Source organism: Mycotypha africana (assembly GCF_025528875.1).
Source record: "Mycotypha africana strain NRRL 2978 chromosome Unknown BDF20scaffold_1, whole genome shotgun sequence".
Classification (NCBI taxonomy): domain Eukaryota; kingdom Fungi; phylum Mucoromycota; class Mucoromycetes; order Mucorales; family Mycotyphaceae; genus Mycotypha; species Mycotypha africana.
In genome coordinates this window covers 2,561,516-2,574,463 of record NW_026515725.1, presented here as the reverse complement: position 1 = coordinate 2,574,463, position 12,948 = coordinate 2,561,516, and the positions used below count along the sequence as shown (strand labels likewise).

Here is a 12,948-nt window from a genome sequence, read left to right as displayed (position 1 = left end):
TTACTTGCGTGCTAAATTCCAATATCAGGAAATGAGTACTAATCGGCTAGATCTAAGCTAAGCTATATTACCAACGATCTATTCGTATAAAGTTTGCTATATCTTTCTTCGTTCCTGAAAGGAAAGCAAAAAATCGTACAGATCGAACCCGCGACTTTTTGCCTTGAGGTTTTCCACGCGGAACACCGAAAATTCGTAAAAACCCAAACCGTTTTATCAACTGATAAAATTCATTCTCAAATTATTCTTCTGATTAACATCGATCTTCTGTGACAACAGTTGTATAATTGCTGATTACTGAGGATGTCAACTGACGATATCTCAGCCATCTTGTCAAAACGGTGTCGCGAACGTAAAAGTATCCGTTTGAGACCTGATTATTTGAAAAGTTGGCTTGAATCACAATCGTCATTCAATCAGAACAGTAATACAGAGCAGCTTTACAATGCTTTAGTAGACGATTTTTTGAAAAAGGACATCGGTTTAACATCCGAGCCAGTTATTCCAAAGAATTTTGGGCACACTGCTGTTACAAGTTTTCCAAACGGTGCTGTACGTCGAGGAGGCGTCGTACTGCAATTGCAGGACACAATGGATATTTCCAACTCGGCTTTCTCATTGCTTAACAAAATAAAGAACACTTCACCTGTTCGACAGGTTTATATTGAACGAAATGAAGTTGATGATGTTGAGTTTCCCAGAGGTATAATGCGCTGGGTATTATCAGATGGAACGACACAGTTGCAGGCTATGGAGATGGAGACTATACCATTATTGGACCTCAAAACACCTTTCGGTTGTAAGGTAAGCGTTGTAATATAATCTTACTGAATAATGTTATCTTAGCTCACATTTACATATAATAAAGATTTTAGTTAAGAGCTGCCAAGTACGCAGAGGAATGTTATTACTAAAAAGAGAAAGTGTAGAAGTCCTCGGAGGGGGTGTTCCTGAAATGTATGGAGAAGACATGATGCGCGAGTTAGAATTGCGCTTAAAGCAGAAGTTAGGTTTAGCGGAAGAACCTACGACACCTGTCCCTGAAGCAACACAGCATCCAAACACTACCAATCTGCATGCAAATGTTGATAACATGGATATATTTGATGATGATATCGATTATTCTCAACTTGACTTGGACAGCGCCTGGTCTAACGTCAATAGATACGTGGATCCAGCAGTAAATAACGCTAATACAGCTTTAACTACCATTAACAGCACTGTTACTCCCAGTAAAAGTATAAGTACGACAATAAATGCGAATACCCAACGGTCGACAGATATACCCCCTTCAGCTTCTAATTTGGAGATGTTCAGCGATGATGATGATTTCATGGCTCCCCCTCCTCCTTCATATTCCCCTGCAAGAACGACACCTATCAAGGTTACCTCAACAAAAAGAAAAGCTTCTTCAAGTACACCTTCCACCTCTAGTGGCTCTATCCAACAAACCGATACGATTATACCATCGCAGAATACCCCTCGAAAACGAATACATAAGGATAAAGCAGCGGAGGAAGGGACACAAACGTTAATAACGGCGAGGAACACTGTTTCCCATATACTTAATCGACGAGACTCTGCATCCACCGAGGAAGGAAGTGCAGACCTTTCGTGGATAGATGCAAGCGTATGGGAGAATATCAATAAAGTTAAAGAAGAGAAAGATCCAGAATTAGGAGAGAAAAACGACCATTACTCTTTTGAAAAGTTAAGTGAAACATTGAAGGCCATGGAAGACAAAAACTTTGCTGGTAATTTACCAGATACAGTTATCATTCGCGCTATGTGCGTAAGATTTGGGAAAATGACTATGTCGACTTCCAAAGGCTTTTATTTGGAAATCGACGTCATTGATCCGGACAGAAGAGACTTGAAGCCCTTATCTGTTATCTTTAATAATGAGGTAAATGGATAAAGATAAAAGCCCCGGATTCACATTTGAATGAAACTAATTTCATTGAAATATGCATATACCAAAGATGATTACTGGACTGGTTGGATATTCTAAAGAGGAAATTAAGGAAATGTATGATAGAGTGGGGACCAAACCCGTAGTAAAGCAGGTATAGTGCTTGATCAACTAAACTTTGTTTACTACTATATTTGAGGAAAGGTTAGCGCTAAGTAACGTTAATTGTTTCGCATACAGATATTCAAACCATTTCAGAACAAGGTTTTGAACACAATAGCGATGTTGAAAGTTGATCTGACAGTGCTGTCAGAAGGTTGTGGACGATCATACAACAAATTATTACCTCTAGCCATTGGCTTCAATGCCTGTGCTTAAATCACCAACTACATTGTACATATATTACCCTTCCAATAAGTTGCTTATTATTTATGATGTATTTTTCATGTCCCTGTCTTCAAACAGTCAGCACATGTAATATACAAAATATCTTTTATTAGTTTTACTTTCAGAACAGCCGTATTTGGATACATTAAAGTTATTCCGATTATGCCATCTTACGTGGCAAATAAGATTAATCGCGTCATCCACCTTACTCCGCAGTTGATTTGTTGCTTTAACTGAAAGCGAGAGACACAGTGCAACAGATTTGTTGAAACAAAAACCTTACAACATGAAAGCTTATATGCCCCACACAACAATTATCACGGGAAAAAGATTAATAGCTTTTTCTTCTGTCACCTTTTTTTTTTGGCTCAAATTTTTGGTTTACCCCAGTTTTTCCTCATTTAACAAAAATTAAAGGTACCTGAAATGAATCGCTTTACTCTACTTGGCCGACGTGCATATACAACTCTTAAACCTGGAGTCAGACCTGGAGTAAATTCTTTAAAGTCTAAACATTGAGCTTTGAGCATTGAGCTTTGTCATTATTTTACTCATTTCAGTTTTTGATGGCTCGAAATTGCTTTTTTAATTATTTCGTAGATAACCAATGGTTTTATTGGCGCTATCGGCAACACTCCGTTGGTACGTTAAAAAAATGAAGTTACTTCCATGACGAAAACTAACGAGCTGATATACCTGTCTCCTATGTACTGGGTTAAAATAGATTCGCTTGAACAAATTAAGTCAAGAAACAGGCTCAGAAATTTTAGCAAAGGCCGAATTTATGAACCCCGGTGGTTCAGTGAAAGATCGTGCGGCATTATACGTGGTGAAGGATGCGGAAGAGAGGGGCTTGATTAAACCTGGAGGAACCGTTGTTGAAGGCACAGCTGGTAATACTGGTATCGGTTTAGCGCATGTTTGTCGTGCTAAAGGATATAAGTGTGTTATTTACATGCCAAACACTCAGGTAAAGAAAAATAGAGAGGAGAGTGCAATGAAATCAAATAGACTGATTGATATTTTGTTGCTTGCAAAACTGTCATATTTCCATCTTCAAATCTTACAAAGTCTCAAGAAAAGATTGATTTATTAAGAATGCTCGGTGCCGAAGTATACCCTGTTCCTGCTGTAGCATTTGACAATCCACAAAATTACAATCATCAAGCTAAACGCCATGCTGATTCACTGGAGAATGCTGTTTGGACTAACCAATTCGATAATACAGCCAATCGTCGTGCGCACATAGAAACCACTGGTCCCGAAATCTATGCTCAAACTAATGGTGAAGTTGATGGCTTCGTATGTGCAACGGGTACTGGCGGTTCTTTGGCTGGTACAGCTCGATTTTTAAAAGATAAGAAGGGCGACAATGTCAAAATATTTTTGGCTGATCCTCCAGGATCCGTGCTTTACAGTTACTTCACTAGCGGTGGAAAGTTGCTAGACAGAACAGGATCATCCATCACAGAAGGTATTGGTCAAGGCCGTATTACCGACAATTTGAATCCTGATAAGGATTTAATAGATGGTGCCGTACATATTGCAGATGAGGAAACAATTGAAATGGTTTACAGATTGCTGGATGAAGAAGGCATATATGTCGGGGCCTCGTCTGCACTTAATGTAGTTGCTGCTGTAAAGATGGCACAGCAACTCGGTCAAGGTAATGTTATGCATCTGAACATAAAATTGCATTTAAGACAGTGATGAAAGGGACAAAAACTAAAATAATCATTTCCATGCGTTTCTGTTTGACAATGAAATAGGCAAGAAGATTGTTACACTCCTATGTGATGGAGCCTACAGATACCAATCTCGCCTTTTCAGTCGTAAATGGCTGGAATCGAAAAATTTATCAAACGCCATTCCTGAACACTTACAAAAATATATAGTTTTGCCTTAAATATGCATTATCGTTTTTACGCGCCTACAAAAGCAAATAGACTTAGTCGCTGATCTCAGCATTCTAGTAAAATTCTATCAGTTATAGCTCGGGACCTTAAGCCTACACTGTAGTTTTCTTGTAGCTTCAACCCACCAGGTAATGAAAAAGCGAGTATTTTTAAAGTCCCAGCGACGTGCCTTTCAGTTTACAATTTCCTTTCAGTCTACTTCAGCGTTATCTTCGGCAAACGTATTCTTTGCTAGCAGCATCTTACGGATGCGTAACATATTTGTATTATGTGACTGAGATGATTCATCCAAAAATCGCATTAAAAAGACTTGTTGGCTTATTGTGTTTTCGCAGACAATTCTTCAAACGCTATGCCAGCATTGTTTATTCATACCTTACTTATTGTAGCAGAATAAAAGTTTTTTCTTTTTCTTTTTTTTTTTCAACTGCAGAGGCACTAAACTGTTCCTCTTTTTTTTTTTTTTTTAGTATGCTTCCAAAAGGGTGCTACAACTTGCTGCGTAAAGCAGCCTGATTAGAAGGATCAACAAGGCGGCTCAGTATCAAGTTAATAAGAGCCACAGATATAATGGATAAACGTGGCCTAGGTGAAAAGCTCTTTACTTGTCAATAACTTTCGGTTCAGCTATATATTTTTTGCTGGGGGATCTATCAAGAAAAAAAGAACGTATGTCGTCTTGATGCATCTAATGAAATATTGAGGCAATTTATGTGAAGAGTTTCATCTGTTAATAATTCAAGAGGATTATGTTTTCGGTTCAAAGGCGGTTATAGCGGTCTTGGAAAAGTGTAAACATTTTGCTGGATGTATTGCTGCTAATTTATCCACTAGGTGTAAACACGTCGAAAATTCATGACAACAATGGTCTCGAGGAAGAACTCTTTTTCGTCGGCTCACCTTTTTCTGCTTCTCATTCAAAACTTTTTTGAAAAGCTTGATATTGGAGATATCTTCGCTTCCTAAGTCTTCTATTGAGGCATAAACATGTGTAACAACCACCTTTACTTTTCATCGAAATCGAGCAATAAAAAGGAATCATTTTACTATAAAATGGAATAGTTTCGCAAATGGTCAAGTTCTGAAGAGTTAAGTTCCGTAAAGTCTAATATTCGGAAACTATATTCTACACGGCGACAAATATACCCAATCTATGATTGATTTGATAACAGCGCACATATTCTTTTGTCAGAACAAGGGCTTTTCAAGTCAATTCCAGAGTTTACAAGTATGGTATGTAACTTTTGTCTGCACAATTTTCTCCTAACATAGTCCAAACAGACTCTTCCATTAGCAACCTATGTAAGGTAAAAGATATACATACAGAGTTAGGATATATTCGTCCTCATTAAGAATCTCCCAAAATCAACAGAGTCTGGACTTCTCATCCAAGATTAATTGCTTTGAATTTAATTAATCTTTCGCCAACTATGCACCTGCCGTACCAACTCAGTTTATTGATGCCGTAATTTGTACCTGGACATCCAAGTATGCAATACGAAAACTCACAAATATCTCGCAATAGCCGTGATTGGTAATGAACCTAGAATAAATTAACTGATGAGTGCATTTAGTGCAGTTTTCTTTTTTCTTTATTCTTTTAACCGGAAAGCATCCGTAATCAAGAAGTATCTTGCCTCATAACGTTTCGCTGCCAAAATATGGTGAAGTTGGTACCGAAAAGGCTTAGCTTCATTTATCTTCTTAGCCTGAGGCAATTTTAGTACTATTTTTTACGCGTATCGTTTCAAAGATTGCAGCAAATTAAGTGTAGCAATTTTCGAGGTACCTTTTGTTATAAAGTCACATGGAGCTTATAGGACAGCAGCAAAACATCAGGCCACACCATTCGATATAGCGAGCCAGATACCTTGGCTGTTGTGTAATGCTGTGGCGTGCCAAATGCGCCTTGTCTTACATTAACTTGACGTCGTTATTGTTATTCTATATGCTGTCGGTTACCTCTGATCCCGTGACTTGCCGCATTGTATATACCAGTCGTTGGAGCTACTAGTCCCAGTTATACCAATAACTAAAGGGAAATTTTAGTACAGAGGCCCTATTTGTAGAAGTGCATAAATAGGATCCTAGGCACGATTTGCAATGAAAAGTCATACGATGAAATGCTCGTAAATAATGATTGTTTCGGCTTCAACACTCTCAGTATCTTCCCACAAACTGTTGAGCATGGGATATAAGTGCCTTATATTGTTCTTCCGTAGACGGAAATAATGTTTACAACATTTCAAGAATAAGATTGACACCGCTTTGTATGCACACAGTAAACATTTCTACTCGAGAAACGTTAACGGGCGTAGTTTCAGCGAACAGTGAGCATGTGTACCCTACCCTAAGGAGTACCATCAATAGCCAACCATCATATAACAATCGATTGAGTCCTTTATGTAAAGAGAGGAGAGTCAACCTTTACTTTTTCCAACTGTCGAAGGATTCTCTGGAAACATATCCTGTTTAATTCTTGTCAAATTTACCATATATGTTTCAAAATGAAAAATTATGATATCATGGGATCTGCGCACCCGCGCTTCGATTGAGAACAGAATGCAAAACCAGCAAACACAGCTAAATATTTTTAGCGGCACCTTAATATAAACAATATCGGCCATTGATAGATCGAGTGCGTCAACGACGCGTGTTAACATCAGAATATTTTAGTGATCGTCGTCCTTCATATTGTGACATGCTGGCTGTAGAATTTGTATAGTGTAACTAAATGGGACAGAAAGAGTAAACAAAAAAAGAAACATTAGAAAAGGATCGCCTTTCCGACTTACTACTAAATAGGGAAGTTTTTGAAAATTGTTCCCTGGAAAGTGGCAATTCAACAACAAGATATAAGACATTAAGGGCCACGGCTTTTCTTAGGAAAAGTTCGAGGGTATAGTGTCAAATGATGCAAACTGCTTAGCCTACGTTAGTTTCGAATGCTTAGAAAATATGTCAATTAAGTCATCGTTCTTTACATCAAATTTTCATGAAGATTTACATTTAGATTTTGTACAATAACTAATGCAATTGCACAGTTTTATGGTAAAGGTAACGACCCCAAAGCTATACCATCAAAAGAAAGGTCGCAACCGAAAAGTTAATGAGAAATAAGGATCGTCGTTGTCATTATACAATTGGCGGACTTTTCTACATTTTGAGGCGCTGTTAAAATTTTCTCGTCGTTAAGTTTTGAAACACAGAAAACATTCAATTTGTCAGCTGCTCAGGCTTAATGCAATCACTGATATAATGATCAAAGCAAAAATTGCATATTATTCATTATTAGAAAAAAAACATGGTTGAAATGTTTATTGCGCTTATTGACGAATAATTGAATGAGTTCATGAGTCTCATCTCTGTTGTCATTTATAAAAGAGTTAAAATAGACTATAAAGCTGTTGCCCTATTACATGTTCTTGTCGCGCCAAGAAAAAAAAAAAAAAAGAAACCAAAAAAAACCCAAAGTGTGAGGAAGGATATGTAATGAGTGAGTGTGAGGATCAGTGAGACAACTCTATTAAATAACGCTTAATTATCTCAGATATGAGCTTGGTCACCCGGGCTTGTTGTATAGGCCCAATATCGAGTTTTCGCGTAACGTTACTGAGAAGATCCCCATTTTTTTTGGTATTTTTTTTTTTTGGTCTTGTTTGAAGGTTAACTCAATTTGGTATGGTTCTCATATTCCAGAGCGAGTTTGTCCATTTAATTCAAAATCAGCAGCAATAAGCGGAAAAGAGGCCCATGGATACGGAGCGATTAACAAATAAACGATAATTGTTAATAAGCTATTAATGCTCTCTGACGATTGCGAGGCGACATTATGAAAACCAGTCAAAGGGTTTTGAAGCATCTACAATTGATATTTGAAATATAAAAAAGCTATGACATCAATAACTTGACTTTTGCAAACATAAGGTACCATTCCTTCGAAAAATTTTATTTGCAATGTTCTAGAATTGTGATTTTTAGAACAGATGCACAAAAGAAAAAAAAAGCCTGATGTCTGTTCCTTTGAATTCATGGATATCTAACATTTGACTTGTGCAACTATCCTGTCTTTTGCCTGCCTCCTACATTATTATACTTGTGGCTCCTTTTCTCTTTTACAGCATAGAATAGTAGCAGAATAGTTATAAATAAACGTTAAAATTGCCAGCGAAATTATATTAACTCCACGTGTTTCCCAACTTAATAATTATGTATCAATTTCTTTTGTACTTTATACATTTGGTGTGGGCGTTGTATAAAACAAATTTTTTGATCTAGAAAAAAGGCCCCGGCCAGAAGATTCTAGTCCTAAAATAGAGAACATAGTAGATAGAAACGTCACGGTTTGGGCTTATCATTAAGTTGAACCTCTCCATCACACAATAACGCAGTTCTCAACCACGGGAATATCAAGAAAATTGAAAATTGTATAAAAAACCTTCTTGTCCCTTTTTTCCAAGTCTATCTTTGTCTTCGTCTTTTCCGCTTTTTTCTTTTCCTAACCATCTTCTTCAAAAATTATGCATTCTCCTGCACCAACACCTCTCTCACCACCTATCACGCCTAAAGTTATGCCTCTACACTATCATCTATCATCGACATTGCCTTCAATCCATGATCATCAAAGTCAACAGCAAGACCCTCAAGAGCTAATCCAATTGCCACCTATTAAAAACTTCTATCAATCACAGTATCAATCAACTCCCCCGCCTTTGCACGAATCGCCCTATTCCCCAACTTCATCCACGAGCGATCTATCGCCCACTGATTTCTTACGCCGTAAATCAACTCATAATGTTTATTTTCAAGAATATGAATCACGAAGTAATGATACCGTGTTTACATTGCCAAGCCCTGTTGAAATCCCCAATCACCCTTCCACTATTGGACCCGCCTTTCATCGTGGTGGCGGTCGTATTAAATCAACACCAAAACGATCCCCTTCACCTTCTACATTCGGCACTTTTACAATGAACATCTTCCATCATAGCGGAGTCCCATCTTATGTTAATGATACGATTACATGCTCTTCATCCTCATTACGTCAGTTGTTAAATACGACGAACCGCAGCGCTGATACCCACACATCTATCTATAATTATTATCATCATCGTCCTCTGTCCCATAAAAAGAAAAAGAGAAGATCTACTGTTTCTTCTTATTCCTTGACTCCTTCTTCTCAAGAATTCCACCCTTATCATCGACATAGTTCACCTCAAACTCATCGACATCATACTCATCAACAACATGACGAGCAACAGGAATCTTCCCAACAGCAGCAACAACCTATCTTTGATACCATATCCATTCTCAATACAGAGCGCCACGTAAAGAAGTCGAAAACAGATGCAGCCGCGGCCTACGACCAAGTTGATATCAACGTTTCAGACGAAGAGGCTTTTAAAGATGATCCACGTTGGATACCCAACATGAATGCCTTTAATCAAGCATCACCGGTTCAAGTCGTATGGAAAGGTAAGAATGATCAATGACAATTGAATACCAAGCCTCCTTCTTTCTTTTTCTGGTAGTTGACTTTATCATCCATTTAGGTACACCTTTGAACATTCAATCTATGCCTTACTACAATTTGTTACATCCCGGTGAAGTAAATATAGCATCTACTTTACGTCTAACCCCAGAACAGTATTTGAAATGTCGACGAGCTCTTATTCTTGCCGCAAGAGAATTCGATAAATTGCATGTCAATTTCAGAAAATCTGACGCACAGAAGTGTGTACGCATTGACGTGAATAAGACAAGTACATTATGGGGCGCATTCAAGAGATTAGGATGGTTCAATCCGCCTCCTGCTACTACCAATCATTGATATTCATTGAAAAGAACCTTTTCCTTCCATTCTCTTTCAGCTTTCTCACCTCGTCTGAACGTCACTCCTCTCCCCTTTGCTTTTTACAAATATCAAAAACATGTAAATGATGAATATTCCCTTAACCTTCTCCCACCTTTCTTGCTTGTCCGTTTATGTAAATAATAAGATTATAAACTATATTCCCCCACATTTTGAAAATGATTAAAACGCTCCTCCTGCCCTTCACTTTTTTTTTTTTTTTTGCCTGTAGCTCAGTGCTACACTCGTACATAAAAAACTCAAAAAAAAAAGATAAATTATTATCACCATTGTAAGGATGGCCATAAAAGTTATACGACGTTCATCTGCTCGGATATAAGCATACGTCTTTTTACCATTTAAATGATTTTCTTTATTACTACTGTGTGTATTGCCCACATAACAATTATCGACACAACTTCTAACAATGAGGATTAACAACCCACTATTTCGCTTTCTGAATTTTCAAGCAATTACTTTAGCCCAAATACTTCTGATGTGTTGTAATTTATGCTCTGATAGAGTTATGACGTATTCCCAACCAAAATGTATGTCAAGTAGAAACTGAAAGACAAGAAAAGAATTATTGTGCAACACTAGCTGTTTAATAATCAATAGAACAGTTCAAGCATGATCGTTCAACTAACGTGGTAGATTTTTCTCAACAACTAAACCGAAAGAAGTTCTAGCGTTTCGGTTTACATTTGATCATGCTATTTTGATTATTCAACTACTAGTAAGGGCATCAATAATTAAGGGTTTGCTATCAAATAAATTATGTAACATTTAACGAAAAGTTATTGACCACATACTGAACACCTGTTACTGTACTAAGAAGCCGCTACTGTTCAATCAATGTCTTTATGGGCTATTACTAACTCTATAATAGTATTTATTTCGTTGAATGAGAAGATATACATCTGAATTAATTTATATGTTCTGTCATTCCTCTGTAGTGCTACTTTATTGTTCTTTCTCATCAGCAACATCAGTTTCCGCCTTAGCATAATTCATTAGTTCGACTTTTGCTTTATCCACATCTATCGACACAATCAATATTATTGCTATCAAGAATAGCATAAACACAAACGGCCATCCCTTCCAAATATTTGACGTCGCATCAGTAATAGCACCAATAACAACAGGTCCGATCCAGCTTGATGCTTTATTCACTATACCAAAGAGGCCAAAAAACAAGTTCTCTTTGCCTTTTGGAATCAGTTCTGCCAACATTGTTTGCTGCCATGCCCAAATAGGTGCTGTAAACAGTCCTTGCCAAACACTTAATAGCCATAGCTCGGCAAGAGAGTGAATTCCAAAGGTCGGGAAATAGATACCAAAGCAGCCCCACAAAGGTATCAGGGCTGTCGTGCCAATGATAATGAGAAGACTTGTTTTGGTTCGTATTTTGAAGATTTTCGATACCCAAAGAAAAATCAAACAGCCTAGGATGGATGTAACGGATTGAACAAAGCCGAACAAAGCATTCTGTTGAGCTGAAAATTGAGTAAGTTCGCCTTGGATGATGGTCAGCATTTGACCAATGGTTGAGACTGCATCGCTGAACATAAAATAGGCGACAAGATAGATGAACAAATATCGAAGCTTTCGTATTTCCCTGCGTTATAAAAAGCCGGTAAAGGTTATTTATCTATCGGCTTAAGTAATGGCTGGTGATATTTCTATATACATGTATTTACCTCAGTGCTACTACAATTGACTTCCATCCAAATGTGAGATAATTTGCTTTGGGAGGTAAAGGGGGTCCCTTTCTACCTCTAGGTGTAAGTACAAAATACGGTATGGCATTAACGGCCCAATAAGCAGCACATGCCACGGTAGCAATCACGTTATAAATAGGCTGATTACCTATTGTATCGTTGTTACCGTAAGGTGCAAAAGCAACGCACGATAAAATGCCTGACATCAACAAAAAGCCAATATTGGAAAAGGTGGTGGAAATAGCTGAAACGTGATTACGCCATCGCTCAATAAATTCCTGTCTCTTTTCTTCTGTAATATTTGGATCGACTCTTGCACGTCTGACAATCGGTAAGTTATCACTGAATCAAGAGAGGTTTAATATTTTTGGCATTTAGTGTAAGTCTCATGCCTATTCGTAAAATAAAGGGAGATCATATGCACATGTATTAAATTTTGGTATTTCACCTTAAATTAGGGAATGCAGCTGCATAAAAGACAAGGGATGAACCATATGATATTAAAGCCAAAATCATAATGCCCATCATCGTACGCCAGTTGTTTTCATTATCGGGATTAATCCATAAAAGAATAGGTAATGCTTGTGTTAAACACCCTATCAAAGTTGATCCCAGCAGGATGTATTTGTTCCATTGTTCATAATCTGCTAGACTACTGAACGTAGTAAATAAAAGAAATTGTATCGAAAAGGCAATGGCTTGAACGTAAAGCAACATGCTCTGAACAGGTTTTGTACCTGATCCCCAGGGTATATGGCAGGGTTGAGACGTATCCACCATATTGCAACCTTTGACTTCGGGCGTTAATGGGTTAAAGCCGTTTTTGTATGCTAAGTATTGTAAAATAATTGGCATGAAGCCATAGATGGTGTATCCGTTATCGCCGTTGTAGTAAAAGTAATAGCTCCATAGCTCTCGACGAGTGGTAGCTGGCTGATCAAACTTTAAGTTATCATCTTCATTTGGGGCGACTTTGAATGGATCTAGTTTCTTGTTGTCGTAGTCGATATCTGACGCTGTAATAACTTTTTCTGCAAGTGAAAGTGAAGGTATAACAAAGGTGTTCTCTGGTGAAGGAGAAGAAGGCATTGGTAGAACAAGTCTTCACTTTTATGAGAAAAGCTAGAATGGTTGCTGTCTCTCTCACGCGGAAAGAAGTTA

General features: G+C 37.7%; 4 protein-coding genes across 4 annotated transcripts; 3 read left to right on the top strand and 1 right to left on the bottom strand.

Moving 5' to 3' along the window:
* The first annotated feature begins 127 nt into the window (after window positions 1–127).
* BDF20DRAFT_846108 (uncharacterized protein) lies at window positions 128–2,647 on the top strand. The gene is made up of 5 exons (XM_053079723.1): window positions 128–804; window positions 869–1,906; window positions 1,983–2,066; window positions 2,153–2,367; window positions 2,474–2,647. The coding sequence occupies exons 1-4, from the start codon at window positions 304–306 to the stop codon at window positions 2,288–2,290; spliced, it is 1,761 nt and encodes a 586-aa protein (XP_052940984.1). The 5' UTR covers window positions 128–303; the 3' UTR covers window positions 2,291–2,367; window positions 2,474–2,647.
* Window positions 2,455–4,350, top strand: BDF20DRAFT_58549 (cysteine synthase). The gene is made up of 5 exons (XM_053075812.1): window positions 2,455–2,791; window positions 2,900–2,941; window positions 3,024–3,269; window positions 3,371–3,965; window positions 4,069–4,350. Exons 1-5 carry the CDS (start codon window positions 2,726–2,728, stop codon window positions 4,203–4,205), a joined length of 1,086 nt encoding a protein of 361 aa, XP_052940983.1. The 5' UTR covers window positions 2,455–2,725; the 3' UTR covers window positions 4,206–4,350.
* A 5,192-nt stretch (window positions 4,351–9,542) lies between these two features.
* On the top strand, window positions 9,543–10,021 carry BDF20DRAFT_803051 (Homeodomain-like protein; the record flags this gene model as incomplete). Its single annotated transcript, XM_053076429.1, has 2 exons — window positions 9,543–9,690; window positions 9,768–10,021. Coding segments are annotated over 2 exons (402 nt in total), but the record flags the coding sequence as incomplete, so codon positions are not given.
* A 1,008-nt stretch (window positions 10,022–11,029) lies between these two features.
* Window positions 11,030–12,642, bottom strand: BDF20DRAFT_812044 (autophagy-related protein 22-like protein; the record flags this gene model as incomplete). The annotated part of the gene is made up of 3 exons (XM_053076746.1): window positions 11,030–11,684; window positions 11,767–12,129; window positions 12,236–12,642. The coding sequence occupies 3 exons, from the start codon at window positions 12,640–12,642 to the stop codon at window positions 11,030–11,032; spliced, it is 1,425 nt and encodes a 474-aa protein (XP_052940981.1).
* Between the last annotated feature and the right edge of the window lie 306 nt (window positions 12,643–12,948).